This window comes from Coregonus lavaretus (assembly GCF_964263955.1).
Source record: "Coregonus lavaretus genome assembly, chromosome: 23".
Lineage (NCBI taxonomy): Eukaryota > Metazoa > Chordata > Actinopteri > Salmoniformes > Salmonidae > Coregonus > Coregonus lavaretus.
Genome location: NC_140010.1, coordinates 35,249,604 through 35,274,831, shown reverse-complemented (window position 1 = coordinate 35,274,831; position 25,228 = coordinate 35,249,604). Strand labels below are relative to the sequence as shown.

General features: G+C 44.6%; 2 protein-coding genes across 3 annotated transcripts; one reads left to right on the top strand and one right to left on the bottom strand.

Annotated features, from left to right (window-relative positions):
• Nucleotides 1–8,696, bottom strand: LOC311099026 (divergent protein kinase domain 1A-like; the record flags this gene model as incomplete). Its single annotated transcript, XM_084139624.1, has 5 exons — nucleotides 1–1,177; nucleotides 1,399–1,575; nucleotides 2,184–2,291; nucleotides 2,654–2,788; nucleotides 8,643–8,696. 5 exons carry the CDS (start codon nucleotides 8,694–8,696, stop codon nucleotides 365–367), a joined length of 1,287 nt encoding a protein of 428 aa, XP_083995750.1. The 3' UTR covers nucleotides 1–364.
• Nucleotides 8,697–17,065: 8,369 nt separating this feature from the next.
• LOC311098753 (metal-response element-binding transcription factor 2-like) lies at nucleotides 17,066–24,983 on the top strand. 2 transcript variants are annotated; one of them, XM_084139305.1, is made up of 15 exons: nucleotides 17,066–17,263; nucleotides 18,778–18,991; nucleotides 19,120–19,201; nucleotides 20,864–20,959; nucleotides 21,163–21,263; nucleotides 21,519–21,655; nucleotides 21,731–21,826; nucleotides 21,942–22,010; nucleotides 22,161–22,284; nucleotides 23,181–23,248; nucleotides 23,405–23,578; nucleotides 23,753–23,861; nucleotides 23,950–23,999; nucleotides 24,107–24,211; nucleotides 24,378–24,983. In XM_084139305.1, exons 1-15 carry the CDS (start codon nucleotides 17,259–17,261, stop codon nucleotides 24,700–24,702), a joined length of 1,755 nt encoding a protein of 584 aa, XP_083995431.1. In that variant the 5' UTR covers nucleotides 17,066–17,258; the 3' UTR covers nucleotides 24,703–24,983. The 2 variants fall into 2 exon arrangements, with proteins under 2 accessions (XP_083995431.1, XP_083995430.1); XM_084139304.1 differs by having other exon boundaries at nucleotides 17,068–17,263; nucleotides 24,104–24,211; nucleotides 24,378–24,777.
• The last annotated feature ends 245 nt before the right edge of the window (nucleotides 24,984–25,228 follow it).

Below are 25,228 nucleotides of genomic sequence, written 5' to 3'. Positions count from 1 at the left end.
TTATCTTCCTCCATCTTTTTTACTAAAAAACATAGAAACTAGCATTTTCCCATCAATCGAAAAGCATTGGATTGGTCAAGGTATGGACTAAAGGGAGTTCCACCATATTTCGAATACCAGTAATTTCCTTTCAAATAGGTATAATGCCAGGAGCCACTTGTGGATTTCACAGCTCTAATGCAGTTACACCTCCGACACCGCCAAACCAACTGCTATGCAGCATAAAACAGGTGGTAAATAAAACAATGTAGTACATCTTGAATGAACGGTTGAGTTTTTAGAAATCATCTCCCCAAAGGCTCCTCTTCTTCCTAAGCCACTGTGTCAGTAGCAGACTTGTCAATCAGTCTTAATTCTTTGAGCATCATGAGTCTTTAGTATGCGAGATCTGTTTCCACAGCAGCGCTTTGAGGTTGTTCAGGATCAGGGAGTGCTCCATGTCCATCTGTCCCGCCGAGCCCCTGAGGGCCATGCAGGCATACAGCTGCCTCTCTAGCTCCTCCCTCAGCTCCGATGGTGCCCCCCTCAGGAGGTAGTCCCTCAGCGCCCCGCAGGCCTTAGCCAGGTTGGGCTGGGTCACCTCCTCCCTGCATCGTCTCTGAGCGACATCGCATGGCGTACGGCAGTCCGCCCCCAACACGCAGTCGTCGTCCTTCTCGCAGTGCAGCGCGCGCATGGTTCGCCTGAACGCGTCCTCAGAGATGATGGCCCTCGGGTCGGTGAGGCGGAAGTCGTGGCGGTCCGTGTAGCCGAAGTGGTCGGCGCTCAGGTCGCACATGAGGAAGCTGCCATAGTTGCCGTGGAAGATGTCCTCTACCAGCTCCAGGAGACCCATGGAGATCTTGGCCTTGCGGGGCCACGAGGGGGTGAACCACTGGTCCATGCTGCGTCGGACCCCACTGGGGACCCAGGCCTCCAGGGGCCAGGGGAGGCTGACACCGTAAAGGGGGCCATAGGGTACCCTCTCGGTCATGTACAGGTCTCCACAGAAGCCCATCAGACGGGGGGTGTGGCCCCGTTCCTGGAGGAGCAGCCCCAGCAGCACCTCATCCAACTGGAGAAGAGCCCAGGCTGAACGGGCCTCTGGGAGCGAGACGTGGCCGTCCTTGTTGCCGTCAGCGACGCTGAGGATTTGGGTCACCAGGCTGGCCAGACTAGCCTGCTCGCCCAGCTTTGACTGGAGATGGGGGAGTAAGTGGAGAGAAAGGGGGAGGAAGGAGAAGAAGAGCAGTTTAGCTGATATCCTCTATAAACTATGCAGAGATTTCAGTAAAAATGTTGGTGAAATAAATAACCAAAGCAACAAATGCCTTCGATGAAGACAAAAATCCTTGTTAAAACTTATGCTGATTATTGTGACAGCATCTGCTGAAGTCAAAGCAGCAATAGTTCCAATACCTTGAGGTGATTGAAAACCATCTCGCGGAACTTCTCCACAGACGTTCCGCGGGTGGGTTTGTCGAAGACCGCAGCCTCTCTCCTGGGCTTCGGCTCCTCTCCCAGCTCATAGTGCAGCACCTCCCCCACCTGGCAGCGGATCACCCCGTCCAGGTCACCCCAGCCACCTGTGTACACCTGAGGGCCCGGACAAGGGGGACAACCAGATAGTGGCATTACATTATTATACACCTACAGTCGATAAGAACAACCAATCCAGGCTCTGTCGTAGCTGGCCGCGACCGGGAGACCCATGGGGCGGTGCACAATTGGCCCAGCGTCGTCCAGGGTAGGGGAGGGAATGGCCGGCAGGGATGTAGCTCAGTTGGTAGAGCATGGCGTTTGCAACGCCAGGGTTGTGGGTTCGATTCCCACGGGGGGGCTAGTATTGGAAAAAAATAGTGTATGCACTAACTGTAAGTCGCTCTGGATAAGAGCGTCTGCTAAATGACGTAAAATGTACTGGATTATTATTCTGGACTGACTGTGCATGGAAATACTGTAGTGAACTTCTACTAAAGACACCACGCCCTTCAATAAAACCATTGTCAACATACTGGAAGTTGCTGAAGTGCCTTGAGTCAACATTAGGGCTGTAGGTCCGGGTCCTAGGAGGTTGTCCCTAGATGCACCGATCTAAGGTTGGTTTTACTGATCCTGGATCTGTACTTGGTACAGACCAAGACAACTTGTACAGTACAGTAACCCCTGCAGCTCAGAGGTAGGGGCATGGTCTGTTACCTCACCTGGTTGTTGGGGCTGGTAGAGAGGCACCTGCCCAGGTAGAGGGTGTCTTTGTCACAAAGGCCGCTGCAGGCCGAGCCGTCAATGATGCCTCTCCTGTATTTGTCACACTGGGGGAGAAGTGGAGATGGGTTGGTGTTAGTCTATCTCTCCATTGCTTTACTCTACAATACACCAGATTTTACAAAGTGAGAACCATAGATGGCGGACCACTTGTGAAGATGGGTGAGATGCTATGGGTGATGCTCTATAGCAGTGCTACTACCACCACTACCATAGTAGAACTGGGTTGTAACTAGCAGTTAGTGCTGCCGCCTCCCCACAGTGTTGTCATTCCAATCTGGCCCACTGCCTGTTCAACACACGCCTTGTCTTTACTGTACCCCCTACTGACTGTCTTTCAATAAATACATAAAAATATGTAATAAATAAAAAAGTGGACCATGGATATGACAGATGTGTCCGTACTCACTATGGTGTTTTTGCACTCATGTCCTCTGCACAGCTCGGTGTAGTTGGAGTACTGGACGTAGATCACCCAGCCCCCGACAAACACTGTCAGCCAGGTGAGGAAAAGGTATTTCACCCGCACAAAGGAGATGCGAGCCTACAGGGGTCAAACAAAACAAACAGGGTTAGTTGGTTACTTTATTCTACACCTTCCCTTTAAATGCATGAGCATGCACCAATGCATCAATGAGTAGTGCATTAAGTGCACAATGTTTAACCACCATGTTCAATCTACCACCGTGTTGTAAAATAGTGTGCTGAGTCCCTACCCTACATAGTAAACATCATTCCATCTAATATCTAAAGTTCAGTTGTCAGTAAGCATTCGATTTTCAATGTATCTGAAACAATGGATTTTTCATTAACGGCATGATCTGGATAAGGTGAGGTATTCTGTTATATTCTGGACTTTTAAGGGTATACATTCACATGAATCTACAAACAAATGGAGTGAGAGAGAGAATAAACCCCTATTTTGCCATGACAGTAAAAAATGAGGCCAGCCTGGTCAATGGCGGTATACTAATTAGCGCTTCCTAATCAACACTTTCATGTGACCAACAACAGACAACCAGCGGTACTGTAGTTTCCACGGTGACAGTGGGGTCACATAATCAAGCTATTGATCTCACAACCACAGTAGCCCAACAATGGCCCTTTGAGACTAAACAACAGTTCTGGGGTTAAGTGTTGGTTTGGTCTTAATGTAATAGAAGACTCTTGATATGGTTCTAAATCAATTGAGTTACGACCTAGGCTATAGGCTATGTCACAGGCCTCATATCACATGCAGTATGCAATCAGGAGGCTACGTTCCAATGTCCATACTAGCATACTACTTAGAATGCATGCCTAATCAGAGATTGACTGCCCCACTGCTCTGCCAATAAATTGCTTCATACTATGTGTGGATATTAAAACGGAATCAGAGTATGTCTGAAAGGTAAACTGTGACCAATAAGATACTTGTGAGGGAAAAGGGACGGGACAAATCACCTTTGATTTTCTCTGACTTAGTATTTCTAATCAGGACTCTATGATCAGGCCTGGAGCTTAGAGCAGTGTTGTTTTGGGCTGAGAAGAAAAAGCTTGAACCATGAGGGAGTTATGGCTTAAAGGGGTTAGAGAGAGAGGGGCCTCCAGAGGTAGGCCCAAGGACCAAGTCACTATTGTTTGAGTCACAAGCCAGGCCACATTCTACAGTGAGCAGTAAAGTCTTGTTCTAACAACAGGGGGTTTCTTCAGGAGGATGTAACGTTACAGAACGTTCAGATAAAAATGTGTAGTGTAAAACTGATACGATTGTCTGTCAGATAGAACATGGAATCGTATGGAGCGATTTAATCGTGTCTGCTCAACTTGTTCTATTTCTATCTGCAATGTTCAGAACATTTTACGTCACTGAATACACCCCAGATGGTAGAACAACTATTGAGTAGAGCTAAACATGGGAACAGAATACAGTAAGAGATGGGGGGGAAAAAAATATTGAAACAGTTACATATCGGGATATTATTTTGACGATATATCGTATCGTTTTGACAATATCGGCTGCTTTTCCTTCACTCTGCGGTCCAACTCATCCCAAACCATCTCAATTGGGTTGAGGTCAGGGGATTGTGGAGGCCAGGTCATCTGATGCAGCACTCCATCACTCTCCTTCTTGGTAAAATAGCCCTTACACAGCCTGGAAGTGTGTTGGGTCATTGTCCTGTTGAAAAACAAATGATAGTTCCACTAGGCGCAAACCAGATGGGATGGCGTATCGCTGCAGAATGCTGTGGTAGCCATGCTGGTTAAGTGTGCCTTGAATTCTAAATAAATCACTGACAGTGTCACCAGCAAAGCACCCCCACACCATCACACATCCTCCTCCATGCTTCACGGTGAGAACCACACATGCGGAGATCATCCGTTCACCTACTTGATGGTTTTTAAGACCGCACTTGAAGAAAGTTCTTGACATTTTCCGGATTGACTGACCTTCATGTCTTAAAGAAATGATGGACTGTCGTTTCTCTTTGCTTATTTGAGCTGTTCTTGCCATAATATGGACTTGGTCTTTTACCAAATAGGGCTATATTCTGTATACCACCCCTACCTTGTCACAACACAACTGATTGGCTCAGATGCATTAAGAAGGAAAGAAATTCCACAAATTAACTTTTAACAAGGCACACCTGTTAATTTAAATGCATTCCAGGTGACTACCTCATGAAGCTGGTTGCGAGAATGCCAAGAGTGTGTAAAGCTGTCATCAAGGCAAAGGGTGGCTACTTTGAAGAATCTCAAATATAAAATATATTTTGATTTGATTAACACTTTTTTGGTTACTACATGATTCCATATGTGTTTTTTCATAGTTTTGATGTCTTCACTATTATTCTACAATGTAGAAAATAGTAAAAAAAATTAAGAAAAATCCTTGAATGAGTAGGTGTGTACAAACTTTTGACTGGTACTGTGTATATATATACAGTGGGGAGAACAAGTATTTGATACACTGCCGATTTTGCAGGTTTTTCTACTTACAAAGCATGTAGAGGTCTGTAATTTTTATCATAGGTACACTTCAACTGTGAGAGACAGAATCTAAAACAAAAATCCAGAAAATCACATTGTATGATTTTTAAGTAATTAATTTGCATTTTATTGCATGACATAAGTATTTGATCACCTACCAACCAGTAAGAATTCCGGCTCTCACAGACCTGTTAGTTTTTCTTTAAGAAGCCCTCCTGTTCTCCACTCATTACCTGTATTAACTGCACCTGTTTGAACTCGTTACCTGTATAAAAGACACCTGTCCACACACTCAATCAAACAGACTCCAACCTCTCCACAATGGCCAAGACCAGAGCGCTGTGTAAGGACATCAGGGTTAAAATTGTAGACCTGCACAAGGCTGGGATGGGCTACAGGACAATAGGCAAGCAGCTTGGTGAGAAGGCAACAACTGTTGGCGCAATTATTAGAAAATGGAAGAAGTTCAAGATGACGGTCAATCACCCTCGGTCTGGGGCTCCATGCAAGATCTCACCTCGTGGGGCATCAATGATCATGAGGAAGGTGAGGGATCAGCCCAGAACTACATGGCAGGACCTGGTCAATGACCTGAAGAGAGCTGGGACCACAGTCTCAAAGAAAACCATTAGTAACACACTACGCCGTCATGGATTAAAATACTGCAGCGCACGCAAGGTCCCCCTGCTCAAGCCAGCGCATGTCCAGGCCCGTCTGAAGTTTGCCAATGACCATCTGGATGATCCAGAGGAGGAATGGGACAAGGTCATGTGGTCTGATGAGACAAAAATAGAGCTTTTTGGTCTAAACTCCACTCGCCGTGTTTGGAGGAAGAAGAAGGATGAGTACAACCCCAAGAACACCATCCCAACCGTGAAGCATGGAGGTGGAAAAATCATTCTTTGGGGATGCTTTTCTGCAAAGGGGACAGGACGACTGCACCGTATTGAGGGGAGGATGGAAGGGGCCATGTATCGCGAGATCTTGGCCAACAACCTCCTTCCCTCAGTAAGAGCATTGAAGATGGGTTGTGGCTGGGTCTTCCAGCATGACAACGACCCGAAACACACAGCCAGGGCAACTAAGGAGTGGCTCCATAAGAAGCATCTCAAGGTCCTGGAGTGGCCTAGCCAGTCTCCAGACCTGAACCCAATAGAAAATCTTTGGAGGGAGCTGAAAGTCCGTATTGCCCAGCGACAGCCCCGAAACCTGAAGGATCTGGAGAAGGTCTGTATGGAGGAGTGGGCCAAAATCCCTGCTGCAGTGTGTGCAAACCTGGTCAAGACCTACAGGAAACGTATGATCTCTGTAATTGCAAATAAAGGTTTCTGTACCAAATATTAAGTTCTGCTTTTCTGATGTATCAAGTACTTATGTCATGCAATAAAATGCAAATTAATTACTTAAAGATCATACAATGTGATTTTCTGGATTTTTGTGTACCTATGATAAAAATTACAGACCTCTACATGCTTTGTAAGTAGGAAAACCTGCAAAATCGGCAGTGTATCAAATACTTGTTCTACTTGTTTTGGAAATCTGTTCGTATTTCCACGCATAATTGAGAGACACGTGATCCTATAAAATGTTAAGCAAGGTTTGAAATGATTATGTTTTAGATAGATATTATATCTGTTTGGGCTTCTTGTGGTCAATTTGCAGTCTACAAACTATTTGCAGCTGAATCTACACTAAACAAAAATATAAACTGAAATAAAAGATCCCAGAAATGTTCCATACGCACAAAAAGCGAATTTCTCTCAAGATTTTGCATACATTTGTTTACATCCCTGTTTGTGACCATTTCTCCTTTGCCAATATAATCCATCCACCTGACAGGTGTGGCACATCAAGAAGCTGAATAAATAGCATGATCATTACACAGGTGCACCTTGTGCTGGGGACAATAGAAGGCCACTCTAAAATGTGAAGTTTTGTCAAGTTTTAAGGGAGCGTGCAATTGGCATGCTGACTGCAGGAATGTCCACCAAAGATGTTGCCAGAGAATTGAATGTTCATTTCTCAACCAATGTCGTTTTAGAGAATTTGGCAGTACGTCCAATCGGCCTCACAACCGCAGACCACGTGTATGGCGTTGTGTGGGCGAGCGGTTTGCTGATGTCAACGTTGTGAACGGAGTGCCCCATGGTAGCGGTGGGGTTATGGTATGGGCAGGCATAAGCTACGGACAACGAACACAATTTCATTTTATCGATGGCAATTTCAATGCACAGAGATACTGTGACGAGATCCTGAGGCCCATTGTCGTGCCATTCATCCGCCGCCATCACTTCATGTTTCAGCTTGATAATGCACGGCCCCATGTCGCAAGGATCTGTACACAATTCCTGGAAGCTGAAAATGTCCCAGTTCTTCCATGGCCTGCATACTCACCAGACATGACACCCATTGAGCATGTTTGGGATGCTATGGATCGACGTGTACGACAGTGTGTTCCTGTTCCCACGGATATCCAACAACTTCGCACAGCCATTGAAGAGGAGTGGAACAACATCCCACAGGCCACAATCAACAGCCTGATCAACTCTATGCAAAGGAGATGTGTCGCGCTGCATGATGTCTCTACCTATTTTTTTTAAGTATCTGTGAGCAACAGATGCATATCTTTATTCCCAGTCACGTGAAATCCATAGATTAGGGCCTAATGAATTTAGTTAAATTGACTGATTTCCTTATATGAACTGTAACTCAGCAAAATCTTTGAAACTGTTGCATTTTGCGTTTATATTATTGTTCAGTATAGTTGATGATCCCTGGTATAGGGGAATTGCAGGCCCCCAGTGCCCAATACCCTTGGTTCAGCCTTATTTTCCAGCACAGTGGATCATTCCTTCTGTTGCACTGGATAAACAAACTGTTGCAGCTGCAGAATCACATATGCCACTGGTAGCCTCAGGCAAGGACAAAGGTGGTGGCCCAAGTCCCACTGTTTGAGGTGACTCGTTATTGTAACTTAATGAACTATATGAATAAAACAATATCATGAATTGGACAGCAGGACCACCCTGAGCCAATGAATTTGCCTACATTCAATAAGAGTGTATTAAGCTATATTCAATAAAGTGTAGCCTAGTGCCCTAGTCCCATAACATAATAATGGAGTCGTGCCTCATTTATTTCTGTCAGTTCTTAGGGACTATTTTTCCAAACCAAATTGACGCACTCCATTGCAGCATCAACAAGTTCAGCATGCAAGAAGAATCTGCATTGCAGCCAGATGTAGGCTACTATTAAATGAAAAATGTTGTCCCATCCGAATTTTAGGAGTCCAGCGAACGTAATATTGCACGACAAAATGCATACACTAACTACAACTGTCAATGACAGTAACCACACGGTGTCAATGTTATTGACTGCAGGCTCTGTCAATATAAAATGTGTAAAACGCTTTAAAATAGCATTGTTACCTGGAAATAGAATGATTTCTTTATCCAGGCCCGTGGAAACAGACCTCTCGCCATCACAAAAATAGATCATCTCAATACGTGGAACTGCGAAAGAGAATCCAAATAAATGGAGTGAAGCTGGAGCTCATGAAGAGGCAGTCCGTGTTCGTAGGCTACACAATTTTCAGTTTCCAATGCGTTCGAAGCACAGTCTAGATTTCACAAAATATATTCTAACACGGAAAATGTCCCGTTACACGATTATTCTTAGTTCTCCGTTCGTGTAGATAGCCTACAGCCAAAGACCGGCTCTTTACGCAGTTCACGGGTCCGGCAGCGCTGCTGACTAGTATTCTGCCAGCAACAGCAATATGACGCCACGATCGTATGGTAATGCTGAAACCTTCAAAATAAAACCACGCATTTCACAACATTGCAATGTGGATAACTCATTCAAAAGATATTGCATTTTAATCAACGTCCACTTGTATTGGGCCAGCAAGAAAAGGCAATAAGTAATTTATGAAAACAAATACAAAATGTGGTTAAAAAAAACATTTTTAACACCAATAATGAAAAAATACTATGTTGGCACTTGTATGTTGAGGATATTGAGCTGTAGAGAGAACTGTTCTAACGTTCTCAGCTAAAGTGTGGTGGGAAATACTCAGTACGATCTCTACTAACCAAATATGTGTCGTTTTGGAGGGGGACTGTGTCATACATATTCAACACTTCGTTCTCCACCCCCTCCATAGCCCCTAATGCAATACACTGTAATAGACTGTACATGGGATACATATTTGCTTGTAGAGAGTACTTTTCTAAGTTTTGCAGACTCTACTGAGTAATTCCAATAACATACATCTGTGTATTTATTTAAATATAGTCTACACAATAGCTTTCAACATTTTTTTGTTTGTTTTTTATTTAACCTTTATTTAACCAGGTAAGCCAGTTGAGAACAAGTTCTCATTTACAACTGCGACCTGGCCAAGATAAAGCAAAGCAGTGCGACAAAAACAACAACACAGAGTTAGTTATGGAGGTAAGGCAATAAATAGGCTATAGTGCAAAATAATTACAATTAGTATTAACACTGGAATGCTAGATGTGCAAGAGATTATGTGCAAATAGAGATACTGGGGTGCAAAAGAGCAAAATAAATAACAATATAGGGATGAGGTAGTTGGGTGGGCTAATTTCAGATGGGCTGTGTACAGGTGCAGTGATCGGTAAGGTGCTCTGAAAACTGATGCTTAAAGTTAGTGAGGGAGATAAGAGTCTCCAGCTTCAGAGATTTTTGCAATTCGTTCCAGTCATTGGCAGCAGAGAACTGGAAGAAATGGCGGCCAAAGGAGGTGTTGGCTTTGGGGATGACCAGTGAGATATACCTGCTGGAGCGCAGACTACGGGTGGGTGCTGCTATGGTGACCAATGAGCTAAGATAAGGCGGGGATTTGCCTAGCAGTGATTTATAGATGGCCTGGAGCCAGTGGGTTTGACGACGAACATGTAGTGAGGACCAGCCAACAAGAGCGTACAGGTCACAGTGGTGGGTAGTGTATGAGGCTTTGGAGACAAAACGGATGGCACTGTGATAGACTACATCCAATTTGCTGAGTAGAGTGTTGGAGGCTATTTTGTAAATGACATCGCCGAAGTCAAGGATCGGTAGGATAGTCCGTTTTACGAGGGCATGTTTGGCAGGAGGCTATTTTGTAAATGACATCGCCGAAGTCAAGGATCGGTAGGATAGTCCGTTTTACGAGGGCATGTTTGGCAGCATGAGTGAAGGAGGCTTTGTTGCGAAATAGGAAGCCGATTCTAGATTTAACTTTGGATTGGAGATTCTTAATGTGAGTCTGGAAGGAGAGTTTACAGTCTAACCAGACACCTAGGTATTTGTAGTTGTCCACATACTCTAGGTCAGACCCGTCGAGAGTAGGGATTCTAGTCGGGTGGGCGGGTGCCAGCAGCGTTCGATTGAAGAGCATGCATTTAGTTTTACTAGTGTTTAAGAGCAGTTGGAGGCTACTGAAGGAGTGTTGTATGGCATTGAAGCTCGTTTGGAGGTTTGTTAACACAGTGTCCAATGAAGGGCCAGATGTATACAAAATGGTGTCGTCTGCGTAGAGGTGGATCTGAGAGTCACCAGCAGCAAGAGTGACATCATTGATATACACGGAGAAAAGAGTCGGCCCAAGAATTGAACCCTGTGGCACCCCCATAGAGACTGCCATAGGTCCAGACAACAGGCCCTCCGATTTGACACATTGAACTCTATCTGAGAAGTAGTTGGTGAACCAGGCGAGGCAGTCATTTGAGAAACTAAGGCTATTTAGTCTTCCAATAAGAATGCGGTGGTTGACAGAATCGACATGGCCTTGGCCTTGGCCAGGTCGATGAAGACGGCTGCACAGTACTGTCTATTATCGATCGCGGTTATAATATCGTTTAGGACCTTGAGCGTGGCTGAAGTGCACCCATGACCAGCTCGGAAACCGGATTGCATAGCGGAGAAGGTACGGTGTGATTCGAAATGGTCGGTGATCTGTTTGTTAACTTGGCTTTCAAATACTTTCGAAAGGCAGGGCAGGATGGATATAGGTCTGTAACAGTTTGGATCTAGAGTGTCACCCCCTTTGAAGAGGGGGATGACCGCAGCAGCATTCCAATCTCTGGGGATCTCAGACGTTACGAAAGAGAGGTTGAACAGGCTAGTAATAGGGGTTGCGACAATTTCGGCGGCTAGTTTTAGAAAGAAAGAGTCCAGATTGTCTAGCCCAGCTGATTTGTAGGGGTCCAGATTTTGCAGCTTTTTCAGAACATCAGCTGTCTGAATTTGTGTGAAGGAGAAGCGGGGGGGGGGGGGCATGGGCAAGTTGCAGCGGAGGGTGCAGAGTTGGTGGCCGGGGTAGTGGTAGCCAGGTGGAAAGCATGGCCAGCCGTAGCAAAATGCTTGTTGAAATTCTCGATTATTGTAGATTTATCGGTGGTGATAGTGTTTCCTAGCCTCAGTGCAGTGGGCAGCTGGGAGGAAGTGCTCTTATTCTCCATGGACTTTACAGTGTCCCAAAACTTTTTGGAGTTAGTGCTACAGGATGCAAATTTCTGTTTGAAAAAGTTAGCCTTTGCTTTCCTGACTGCTTGTGTATATTGGTTCCTAACTTCCCTGAAAAGTTGCATATCGCGGGGGCTATTTGATGCTAATGCAGTACGCCACAGGATGTTTTTGTGCTGGTCAAGGGCAGTCAAGTCTGAGGAGAACCAGGGGCTATATCTGTTCTTAGTTCTGTATTTTTTGAATGGGGCATGTTTATTTAAGATTGAGAGGAAATTACTTTTAAAGAACAACCAGGCATCCTCTACTGACGGAATGAGATCTATATCCATCCAGGATACCTGGGCCAGGTCAATTAGGAAGGCCTGCTTGCTAAAGTGTTTTAGGGAGCGTTTGACAGTGATGAGGGGTGGTCGTTTGACCGCGGACCAGTTACGGACGCAGGCAATAAGGCAGTGATCGCTGAGATCCTGGTTGAAGACAGCGGAGGTGTATTTAGAGGGTAAGTTAGTCAGGATGATATCTATGAGGGTACCCATGTTTACGGATTTAGGGTTGTACCTGGTAGGTTCGTTGATAATTTGTATGAGATTGAGGGCATCTAGTTTGGATTGTAGGATGGCCGGGGTGTTAAGCATATCCCAATTTAGGTCACCAAGCAGTACGAACTCTGAGGATAAATGGGGGGCAATCAATTCACATATGGTGTCCAGGGCACAGCTGGGGGCTGAGGGGGGTCTGTAGCAAGCGGCAACAGTGAGAGACTTATTTCTGGAAAGGTGGATTTTTAGAAGTAGAAGCTCAAACTGTTTGGGCACAGACCTGGATAGTATGATAGAGCTCTGCAGGCTATCTCTACAGTAGATTGCAACTCCACCCCCTTTGGCAGTTCTATCTAGACGGAAAATGTTATAGTTGGGAATGGACATTTCAGAATTTTTGGTGGCCTTCCTAAGCCAGGATTCAGACACTGCTAGAACATCAGGGTTGGTGGAGTGTGCTAACGCAGTGAATAACTCAAACTTAGGAAGTAGACTTCTGATATTAACATGCAAGAAACCAAGGCTTTTGCGATTACAGAAGTCAACAAATGATAGCGCCTGGGGAGTAGGAGTGATACTGAGGGCTGCAGGGCCTGGGTTAGCCTCTACATCACCAGAGGAACAGAGGAGGACTAGAATAAGGATACGGCTAAAGGCTTTAAGAACTGGTCTTCTAGTGCGTTGGGTACATAGAATAAAGGGGGCAGATTTCCGGGCGTTGTAGAAAAGATTCAGGGCATTATGTACAGACAAGGATATGGAAGGATATGAGTAAAGTGGAGGTAAACCTAAGCGTTGGGTAACAATGAAAGAGATAACATCACTGGAGGCACCAATTGAGTCGGTCTCCGCGTGTATGGGGGGTGGGACAAAGGAGCTATCTAAGGCAGGTTTAGCTGGGCTGGGGGATTTTGTTGCAGCTAGCTGGTAGCGATGAATCCGGAGTTAAAGGTCCAGTGATTCAGTGATTCCGGCAGAAAAACTGATATGTTCTGGGTCGATAACGCGCTGTGCAGACAGTGCAGACTGGCCGAATAATAGTCCAGGCTAGAGCTGGCTGGTAGGTGGTGCAGGCCACGGACAATGGTGAAAAACCGCTAACGGTAGCTGATAGCAAGTAGCTAGTTAGCTGGCTACTCCCGTCGGGTAGACCGAGAGGTAGATAGCCGGGATATGGGCCTGGCTCTAGGCTAGCTCGAGGCTAACTGGTGCTCGCATCGGGGGCAGTGGTGATAAGCCAAACAGCAACATCCATTCGGTTGCGGCTAGCTAGTTGCGATCCGGTGATTAATGTCCAGTGATTAAATTATTCCGGCAGAAAAATCAAATGTTCTGGGTGAAATACCGCTAACTGTGGCTAATAGCAAGTAGCTAGTTAGCTGGCTAGCTAGTTTCAACTGGAGATTCTAGATAAAAGGTAAGTCAATAATAGAATCCGTTCCACATTGAGTGAGGCGGGTTGCATGAAAGTATATTTTGTAGAAGGATGAAAAGTCTGATAGGGAAATATGTACGAAAAAAAACAGACACAAAACAAAAACAGGACTGCACTACTACGCCATCTTGGATCGCAGGCATACCAGTATGTGTGTAAACTTTCAAAAGAAATGATGGTATGAATAAAACAATATAAACAATTAAATGTTATTAATCACATGCTTCGTAAAAATTTGACAATTTTTAGGGCCTTCCTCTGACACCGCCTGGTATTGAGGTCCTGGATGGCAGGAAGTTCGGACCCAGTGATGTACTAGGCTGTATGCACTACCCTCTGTAGCGGTTGGACGCCAAGCAGCCATACCAAGCAGTGACGCAGCCAGTCAAGATGCTCTCAATGGTGCAGCTGTAGAACATTTTGAGGATCTGAGGGCCCATGACAAATCTTTTCAGCCTCCTGAGGGTGAGAAGAGGTGTTGTCGTGCCCTCTTCACGACTGTGTTGGTGTGTGTGGACCATGATAGATCTTTAGTGATGTGGACACCGAGGAAGGTGAAGCTCTCAACCCCACTCCACTACAGCCCCATCGATGTGAATGGGGGCGTGCTCGGCCCTCCGTTTCCTGTATTCCACGATCAGCTCCTTTGTCTTGCTGACATTGAGGGAGAGGTTGTTGTTCTGGCACCACACTGCCAGGTCTCTGACCTCCTCCCTTTAGGCTGTCTCATCGTCGTCTGTGATCAGGCCTACCACCGTTGTGTCATCGGCAAACGTAAGTTGTGGGTGAACAGGTAGTACCAGAGGGGACTAAGCACGCACACCTGAGGGGCCCCCGTGTTGAGGGTCAGCGTGGCGGATGTGTTGTTGCCTACCTTTACCACCTGGGGGCGGCCCGTCAGGAAGGCATTTCACTGTACTTGTGCATGAGACATTAAAACTTGAAACATTTAAATTTAAGTCATTTAGCAGACGCTCTTATCCAGAGCGACTTACAAATTGGTGCATTCAACTTAGGATAGCCAGTGGGACAACCACCACTGGGGGAGGGAGGTGTAGAAGGTTTACTGTTAGAGTATTCCAGATATTCCTTAAAGAGGTAGGGTTTCAAGTGTCTCCGGAAGGTGGTCAGTGACTCCGCTGTCCTGGCGTCGTGGGGGAGCTTGTTCCACCATTGGGGTTCCAGAACAGCGAATAGCTTTGACTGGGCTGATCGGGAACTGTGCTTCCGTAGAGGTAGGGGGGCTAGCAGGCCAGAGGTGGATGAATGTAGTGCCCTCGTTTGGGTGTAGGGTCTGATCAGAGCCTGAAGGTAAGGAGGTGCCGTTCCCCTCACAGCTCCGTAGGCAAGCACCATGGTTTTGTAGTAGATGCGAGCTTCAACTGGAAGCCAGTGGAGTGTGCGGAGGAGCGGGGTGACATGAGAGAACTTGGGAAGGTTGAACACCAGACGGGCTGCGGCATTCTGGATGAGTTGTAGGGGTTTAATGGCACAGGCAGGGAGCCCAGCCAACGGCGAGTTGCAGTAATCTAGACGGGAGATGACAAGTGCCTGGATTAGGACCTGTGCCGCTTCCTGTGTAAGGTAGGGTCGTACTCAGCGAATGTTGTAGAGCATGAACCTGCAGGATCGGGTCACCGCTTTGATGTTAGCGGAGAACGACAGGGTGTTGTCCAGGGTCACACCAAGGTTCTTTGCACTCAGGGAGGAGGACACAATGGAGTTGTCAACCGTGATGGCGAGATCATGGAGCGGGCAGTCCTTCCCCGGGAGGAAGAGCAGCTCCGTCTTGCCGAGGTTCAGCTTGAGGTGGTGATCCGACATCCACACTGATATGTCTGCCAGACATGGAGTGATGCGATTCGCCACCTGGTTATCAGGGGGAAAGGAAAAAACAGTTGCAGAGGGAGGTGTTCAGTCCCAGGGTCCTTAGCTTAGTGATGAGCTTGGAGTGCACTATGGTGTTGAACGGTGAGCTGTAGTCAATGAACGGCATTCTCACATAGGTGTTCCTCAGTGTATATTATCCATGTCCTTGTTCAGCCATGACTCCGTGAAACATAGGATATTACAGTTCTTCAGGTCCCGTTGATAGGATAGTCTCGAACGGAGCTCGTCCAGTTTGTTCTTCAGTGATTGTACTTTGGCCAATAGAACGGAGGGTAGAGGCGGTTTATGTACTCAACGACGTAGTTTCGTTAAGGTTCCGCCACCTCGGCCTCTATTACGCCGCCTTTGTCTTTTTCGAGTCTCTGGGATTAGGGCCTTATCCAGGGTGAGCAGCATGTCCTGTGCCTCTGACTCCTTGAAGTAGGAATCTTCACCCAAATCGAGGTAAGTGATCGCTGTTCTGATGTCCAGAAGCTCTTTTCGGTCATAGGAAAAGATGACGGAAACATTATATACAAAAATAGTTTACATTATACATTTATTTTATAACAGTTTTTTGAGTGCAAAAAATAAATTCGATATTCCCAAAGTTTAGCATGTCTTTGCAGGGGGACTTTTATTTTGAGAAAAAAATTATCCGCGACCGTGCTGCCAGCATAATATTATGCTACTAGGAGAAAGGATTTTACCACTAGGAGCCAGCCACATACTTTATCTCACAAGGACTGCAGAAAATAAAGGCAGATGGACGTTTTTTTTTGCCGACGCAAACGCTTTCATCCCCTCTGTGCAAAGCAATGCATAGCCATCATTTCCCCTATGAAATCTGTCATATTAAATCATTATAATAATAACTATGAAATAATCATACATTAATAAATGATAACTATTTTTCTCTGTCACTAATTCAGATTTTCACGAATGCTGGAATTTGCCATAAAATGTAAATGTTTGAAACAGGATAGCCTACAGCAGCTCGCAGTTATAAAAAACAGCTATTAATTTTAACAAATATGGAACTGTTACAATATATCAATGTTACTACTTTGTTACATTGTAACACCGCGGTGAAAATGGTGCAGTTTGTGGTTCTCAAGCGCCGACAAGTGGACGGTTGATGCATCCATATCTTTGATGGGAAATAATAATATTTTTTAATTCCCATCAAAGATATGGATGAATCAACCGTATTATTAATAATAATTATAGGCTAGTCTACTACAGCTCTACATTTCCCCAAACTTCTCCCCCAAATTCCAGAAAAGTAGGTTGCATGTCCACTATACACATTAGAATAAAGTTGTGGGCTCACGACCTGGATATGCAGTCTAGGTGAGACTATAAAATGAATGTAGATCATAAACATTGGATTGGTCCTCCGACTCTAGTCTAAATCATAAAAAAAAGGTTCAAGTGGGTCGTGGGTGGAAACGTGTCCTACCTTCATTTTCAAATGTATGAAAAAAAGTGGATGTTAGTGGCTGGTTGAGCGAACGATTCCCACAATGCACTCCCAGATCAGCGGGAAACCAAAATGGCGAATGTATTAGGGGAAAATGACCCGTTTGTTATTTTCTAAAAAACCTTGGTAGTGTGTCATTTTAAGAGAGTTGCATTTCAAAGAGACTTACCGCTACTCGGACACGAGGCCAATCACGACCGAGTATTTCAATATATGTGGCATTTTGACCCTCCGAACTGACCGAATGAGGTACCTTATCAAACATTACCATGTTTTTCTTTTGGGGGTGTGGGTGAGCTCCAGAATCATTCCGTCTGTGATAGATCGAGACCTGTCTGTCACTTGTTTTTAGCCTAGACAACCGCTAAGACTAATTGCATGCATGATGCATTAAACTTAGTCGTTGAACTGAAAACGTATGTGCAGCTAAATGTATCCATTCATTATTTCATCCTGGATGCAATGTCCAGACAGCTAGCCCACGAACAAAAGGAAACGGTGACGGTGCACAGTGGGTAGGGTTCGAATTGAACACCCCATTTTACAACAGATTAATGCCTTTTACTGAAGGACATCATACACCAAGACTCGGTGAATTTTCTCACAGCTAGTTAGTCTGATTAATCAGGCTGTAATACACAATTAATTTGTATATACAGCCTGAAACTAATACCTGCAAAATCGTGTAAATGTTCCTTACAAGCCAGAATGTTGAATACAATTACATTTAAAGTTACTCTACCGGTTGTCTGTGTGGTTACCCCTTCAACAATGAAAATAGTCTATTCTGAATCAGGGGAGGATGGAGAACAATCGACACTTTTTGTGTAATAAAAAAAAAGATTTATATCTTCAATCATGCTTGCTTCAATAGCTATTGACCAGAGAACCGAATATCCAATATAAACTGAACCACATACCTACCGACTAGCTAGCTAAAAAGTAGGGTAAACTATACCTTCCTGTGGATATTTGTCTCAAATTTCGAGCAGCTGAAGGACAAACTGCACAGACAACCGATAGAGTAAGTTTAAAGGTGCAATATGCAGGAATAGCTCTGCCATTTCCTGGTTGCTAAAATTCTAATAGTTCGCCTAATTTCAGTTGATGTGACAAAACAAGCAATGTATAGAGAACCATTGTACCATCTAAACCCCTGTGAAATAATATATTTTCAATAACCAAAAATATTGTATTTTCAGCTTGTTTTAAGTTAATGGGAAGCATATAAATAGCATATAGAACATATCTACTGCTTCTTAGACTTGTATTCAATGAGAATGACATATCTAAAACTCATATTTCTATCTGAATTTGGTTGGGTTGCCCAAAAAGTTACATATTGCAGCTTTTAAATGTAATTTATTCAACATTCTGGCTTGTAAGGAACATTTACACGATTTTGCAGGTATTAGTTTCAGGCTGTATATACCAATTCATTGTGTATTACAGCCTGATTAATCAGACAAACAGCTAGTATGATGAGTTACTTGGCAGCTGAGTTGACTGCCTTTCAAATTCTATGCTATTCTGTTCTGCAGCAGTTGCTCAAAAATATGTGAATTGTCTGTCCTGTGTTTCTGTTGAAATAATCCTCCTTTATTCTGTGTCTCCCTTGAATATTTTGGAAATGTCAGATATGCTGCTATGGTGAGACTCCACTCGCCTGTAGCTTTAATACAATGACAATGTTTGACAGTGACACCTATTTTTTGGACAATGTAGGAATTAGGCTAATTCACCCCTCTCTTCCAATATGACAGAGACTCAACAGCATTAGAGCACTTGCCGGTCCACCAGCAGAAAGCACATTCCCATCGGCAGCACAAGACGCCAGTGTCCCTGACCAGCGTCGACCCTGCCGAGGATAGACATGGAGGGGACATGGACACCAAGCTCGGCGACAAGTTTAAAGAGGGACAAGAGGTCCTAGCCCGATGGTCGGATGGCCTGTTTTATTTGGGGATTATCACTAAGGTAAGTAGCTGTTGCTAATAGGTGGAAAGTTTCAATTTGGTGTTAGTGTTCACGTGTTCTATAAAATGCCATATCTTATGTCATTTTGCAGTAAAGGATCATATACTAAAAAATGTTCCCTCCCTCAGATAAATAAGGGGAAGCAGCGCTGTTTTGTGGTCTTTGAAGATCGGTCAAAGTCCTGGGTTCTGTGGAAGGACATTCAGACAGGCAAGTAGTTCTCGTGCCCAACCCAAGACATGCTGCCATGTCAAGTTCCAGTTTTATGGACAGTTTTATTCTTACTTGATATGTTGAACGTGCAACTTGTTGGATATTTGCCATTTGTGTAATATGCTTGTATTACACTCTTAATAAAAATGCCATCTACTAAGTAAAATACATGCCTTTCTATTTTCTCTAAAGGAGTTTTCCAATAGATGATGGGCAGAATCCTTTGAATTTTGCTTTTAGAATGTGTATGATTTATTCTCCGGGCTGTACAGTTTTCAGTTAAACGTGTTCATTAATTCAGTTTGGCTTGCCCTCATTCATTCTATCTCCAGTTGGGTTGATATCCTTGGTTGAGTTTTCCTTCTCCTCCTATCTCCTCCGTTCAGCTCGGGTTTATCTTTTGTAATTTGTCCCTGACAGTTAACAGACCACAGAGATTCTGGGCTCACGCCAAACGTAAGTTCCCCACGGAGCCGCGAGACAAGCATAGGGAAGGTACTCCTCAGCCTGTATTACTACTGTGTTCATACATGTTCATTCAGTTAATTTTATACATGTTTAATTGGTTACACTTCAGTGAGGTGCCTAGACATTAGATGGGCATGCCTATTTCAGTTAGATGACACATGACTGATGTTTGACATACTGGAATTGGGCAATCTTATTTGGTGTAAGTGGCAGGAAATGGGATCTTGTGACGTGTTATGTTGAACCTCAAATGACACCCCCAGTGGTATTTGAGTATGAATTCATATGAAGTTAGGCCCCTCAACTAAAGTCCTCCAAAGTAGTAAAGGTTAGTGCCCTATATAATCCGCGGTGCAGGCGGAATCACGGAATCCAGACATTAAAACGGAATTCAAACAAATTCAAACATTTTATTGAACTTAGTAGGGAATCAACCAAATGTATTGAACATTTTATTAATTTGCCGAAGTTTATCATAAGACATGAACAGAATGCATCTGTGATTCATATTTCTTGCAACTTTCTGAAGAGGCAACGAGAATTTCCCGTCTTTGTATGTGTGGCGCACGCTTCTACCACTTTTGTGTGTAGCCGTTAGCGATGATGCTAATGAAAAGTATTCTGGTAGATGGAAAGGCTTTCCCTAAAACGTTCTAAATTAAATGTTAATTACCACAACAAAAAAAACAGATTTTATAAGGCCCTAAAAAGTTTTTGTCACTGGTGTTTAGCTTATGTAATTTTACTCTGTAAGGTTGCAGGTGGTGCAAAAAAAAAAAAAGAAACGTGTTTTACTTCTTTATAAAAAGGCAGCCTTCTCAAAAATATCTCCCTTCCCTGTTTGGGCTGGATATGAATGACAGATTTTAATTTGTCGACTTTGGGTGAAAGCAACAGCTTATTTGATTATGTTGGATTGGAAGCTAATTGGGATGTGTTTGTGGAGATATGACCCCATATAGCCTCACTCACTCTGCACATCACGTTAGTAAAATGGGGATTTCCTACCTTGGTCTCATACTTTTTTTTGTCAGTTATAAAGCACAAGAGTGAACTGTTCTGCGTTATTGATCTCTCTATCCTTCTTTCCTTGGATGTGTGATGCTGGTTGCCTGGTTGTTCCAAGTAGGAATTAAAGGGCAGTGTGTGGTTGTCTAGAGGAGTGACCCATCCCGTCTTGTCTGTTTTCAGGGGACGAAGGAGGGGAGGACATGGTCTGCACAATATGCCAGGATGAGTGCTCTGAGGAGCCTAACGAGATTGTCATCTGCGACAAGTGTGGACAAGGTAGGGCACAATCACCATCCTAACCCCTTCCTTCTTTAACCTGACAAGGTTTGGAAATGACACCTGGGACCAGATGTTTGCTGGTTCATATCCAAGTTAAGGAGTCCTTGTTTGTTATTTAGTCAATAGAGGTCCCACCTCTGGAAACACTCATTGATACAATAGTAATTCTCTCTTAACTGTGATCCATCTTTCCCTTTCAGGATACCACCAGCTCTGCCACTCCCCCATCATCGACTCCAGTCTGATTGACACCGATGAGAAGTGGCTCTGTGGGGAGTGTGTGTTCGCCACAACAACAAATGTACTTATAACTATACAATAACTTATATTTAGATGGAAATTCATTTTGTGAGTTCAGCATGCAAGGTACACAAACCAACACACTATAATACAATACAACATAACGCAATATGAAAACACTGGAAAGTGAGCACACGCATTCACATGACTTGACCATACACAGACACAGAACCACCGTGTGAAAAGGTTGTAATAAATGGTAAGGGGACGCTCCAACCAATTGAGCTCACAGTCAGGTGTGTGTGTTCTCTGACAGAAGGGTGCACTGAAGGGTCCCAAAGCCCAGCAGGAGATGAACCACTCTTTGCCTTATGCCCTTGAGGACCTGGTGTGGGACCAGGGCCACAAGACTAACATCCAGCAATGCTACTGCTACTGTGGAGGGCCTGGAGAGTGAGTAGCACACACACACACACACACAACTCCCATACATACTCTGGTTTAACCCTTCTCCCCTCTCTCCCTTAGCTGGTACCTGAAGATGCTCCAGTGCAACAGGTGTAAGCAGTGGTTCCACGAGGCGTGTATCCAGTGTTTTAAGACGCCCATGCTCTATGGAGATAGGTACAAAACAACCACCCCTTTAAAGCCTCATGATGTGTCATCTTTCAGGAAGTATGTGCTGGCTACAAATGCTGTGGCAGAAAATAAATATGCTCTTGTGCTTCTTTCTCATCAGGTTCTATCTATTTATTTGTTCAGTTTGCAATAGTGGACCGGAGTACCTCAAACGACTGCCTCTTAGATGGTGAGTGAAACACGTGTAGAAGAGATTTGTGTATGCAATGGTTCCCTCTAGGAAAATTGGAGCAATTAAATTCTATTGCACATGAATCCAATAACGAATCATATAGACTCTTGACTGTTATGCGCTTCCTTCCTTGTTTCTCTCCAATAGGGTGGACGTTGCACACCTGAGCCTCTACAATCTGAGTGTGATTCACAAGAAGAAGTACTTTGATTCTGAGCTGGAGCTGATGACTTACATCAACGACAACTGGGAACAACTGCAGCTCCTGGAGGTAGGACAAACCTTTTTTTTTTTTGCTCTTTCTACACTGAACCAAAATATAAATGCAACATGTAAAGTGCTGGTCCCATGTTTCATGATCTGAAATAAAAGATCCCAGAAATGTTCCATACGCACAAAAAGCTTATTTCTCTCAAATGTTGTGCAGAAATTTGTTTACAACACTTTTAGTAAGTATTTTATCCTTTGTCAAGACAATCAATCCACCTGACAGGTGTGGCATATCAAGAAGCTTATTAAACAGCATGATCATTACACAGGTTACACACCTTGTGCTGGGGACACTAAAAGACAGTTTTGCTGTTTTGTCATGCAACGCAATGCAACAGATGTCTCAAGTTTTGAGGGAGCGTGCAATTGGCATGCTGACTGCAGGAATGTCCACCAGAGCTGTTTCCAGAGAATTTAATCTTAATTTCTCTACCATAAGCCGCCTCCAACGTCGTTTTAGAGAATTTTGCACTACGTCCAACCGGCCTCACAACCGCAGACCACGTGTACCCACGCCAGCCCAGGACCTCCACATCCAGCTTCTTCACCTGCAGGATCGTCAGAGGAGGGGGGTATTGAGGAGTATTTCTGTCTGTAATAAAGCCCTTTTGTGGAGGAAAAACTCATTCTGATTGGTTGGGCCTGGTTCACAAGTGGGTGGGCCTATGCCCACCCAAGGCTGCGCCCCTGCCCAGTCATGTGAAATCCATAGATTAGGGCCTAATTAATTTATTTCAATTGACTGATTTCCTTATGTGAACTGTAACTCAGCAAAATCTTTGGGAAATTGTTGCATGTTGCGTTTATATTTTTGTTCAGTATATTTTATTTCACACAGCAATATATTGAATTCCAACCTCTCAAATTAATCGTACAATTGCATTTTTCCAACTCCAGCTTTCAGCTACTCCTCAATCGGACCGATATGAAAGTATTCTGGAAGCACTGAATAGCAACCACAGCATGTGAGTTACACACACTCCCTAGGATTTCATGATTGTTCCCATCATGTCAGCATAACTATACTCATTGACAGTCCATCCCCTCTCCCTTCCTCTCTCATTCATGTCCTCCCCTTCTCCATCCTCCTCTCCCCATCTCTCTCTCTCCCTTCCTCCCAGGTTCATGTCGGGGAAGGAGATTAAGAAGAAGAAGCACCTCTTTGGGCTGAGGATCCGTTTTCCTCCGGGTCCCCAGAGCTCTGAGCTGCTGGCCGACAGAGGGGAGCCAGAGAGGGCCTCCAATGAGATCAAGATTAAAGGCAGGAAGGCTATCAAACCCCTGACCAACACCAGGTGGGACTCAAAAACTAACTCATTTAATAACACTTTTGCATTCTATATATCCTGGTAAGGCTGATTTGTTTAACAAATATGCTGGATATTGTTTGGGTGGCCACAGGTTTAAAGTAGCAGAAAAGGAAACTATGATGACTCAATTTGACGGTTTGAATTTGAATCTTGTTCCAGTGAATTAACCAATGGCGTGGTGAAGAAAGCCAAGAAGAGGAAGAAGCAGGGAGGTCACTCCCTGGAGACTCTGGCCAAGCTAAGACGCTCCAGTGAACTCTTGGCACAGGTGTGTGTGTATTCGATGTTAACACCTTAACCCAAAGTTAAAGCATTTGAGAGTCATGTTGTTTAATGTATTTTTATCCCCCCTGAAGGATGTGAAGCCACCACTGCATTCCCACTCGTTGGATCTCTTAGCCTCTAGGTCAGTTATCCCCCCCCCCCCAAAAAAAAAGTATTTGTGAAACTTTTGCTCAAATTGTGAAAACTGTTGAATGTTGTTGTTACAAGTGTCCCCTTTACTTCCAGCAGCAGGAGCGACAGATCTCTGCCATCCTCCAGTACATCAGACGTGGACTCCATCGGTGCCGTCAGCACCACTGAAACTACCTCAACTAACCTCTCCAGACAGTCCAGGTACATTCTGCATTATCGCACCTTAAATACTCATATTCACACTCAGGCTCTCACACATTCACATGGAAAGTAATTGTACCGTTGTATTGTAGTCATTGTATGGTAGGTAATTGGGAGTACCTCTAAGTGTTTTACTAATCTCTCTCCCTCCTCTATTCCACCCCAGCCTGTGTAGCTCCATTAAGACGCGCACGGGCCGCCACTGGCCCATTGCCAAGCCCCCCCTGAAGAGGAGACGGGGCCGGCCACGACGGGTCCCCCCTCACCACCCAGAGCCCCCCAACACCTTGCCGGGGCTCCACTCCACGGACATAGTGCACGGCCTGGGCCCAGGCGGCCAGCTGTCCCACCTCAAGAGCTCTATCACCAGCTACTTTGGGGCGGCAGGCCGCCTGGAGTGCGGGGAGAAGTACCGTGTCCTGGCCCGCCGGGTCACCCTGGACGGCAAGGTCCAGTACCTGGTAGAATGGGAGGGTGTCACCGCCTCCTGAGCGTCTCACAACGCTTACGTAGTTTATTACGCGTTTACACAGCGCTTATAAAGCATTATACAATGGGTGGGTCTAATCCTGAATGCTGATTGGTTTAAACCGCATTCCAGCCAGTGTCTATTCCACAAGATGTGTATAAACCTTGCTGTCTGTCTCTCCGACATTTGCAACATTGTTTCAATATTCAAATTCGATCTCCAGCTGTTGCATAGTAATGAGCGTGTCGGGAGTCGGGATGAGACTCGAAATCATGAATCAGCATAATTCTTATGGATATATACAAAGAAATATCAATAGAAAACAGGTCAAATGAATGTGCAGCTAGTTTAGTCTTTCCAGCTTCAGTTAAGTGATTGTGTTAGCTGTGTTGTTGGCTAGCTCCTCTGAACAAATGTCCTGACGAGAGACCACATTTTCTATGCCAGGTGAAAACGCGCATCCTTAGCTCATTGTTATGGATGTATCCAAATAAATGTCACTAGGAAACAGCTTATGCCAATGCCACTACTTTGTTATTCTGGCTGCA

Excerpts from the sequence above, each read along its gene's own strand:
- LOC311098753 (XM_084139304.1), top strand. Across the intron at positions 23,862-23,949 it reads CCAGTGAACTCTTGGCACAG|GATGTGAAGCCACCACTGCA; the intron begins GTGTGTGTGTAT and ends TCCCCCCTGAAG. Across the intron at positions 24,000-24,103 it reads TTGGATCTCTTAGCCTCTAG|CAGCAGGAGCGACAGATCTC; the intron begins GTCAGTTATCCC and ends CTTTACTTCCAG.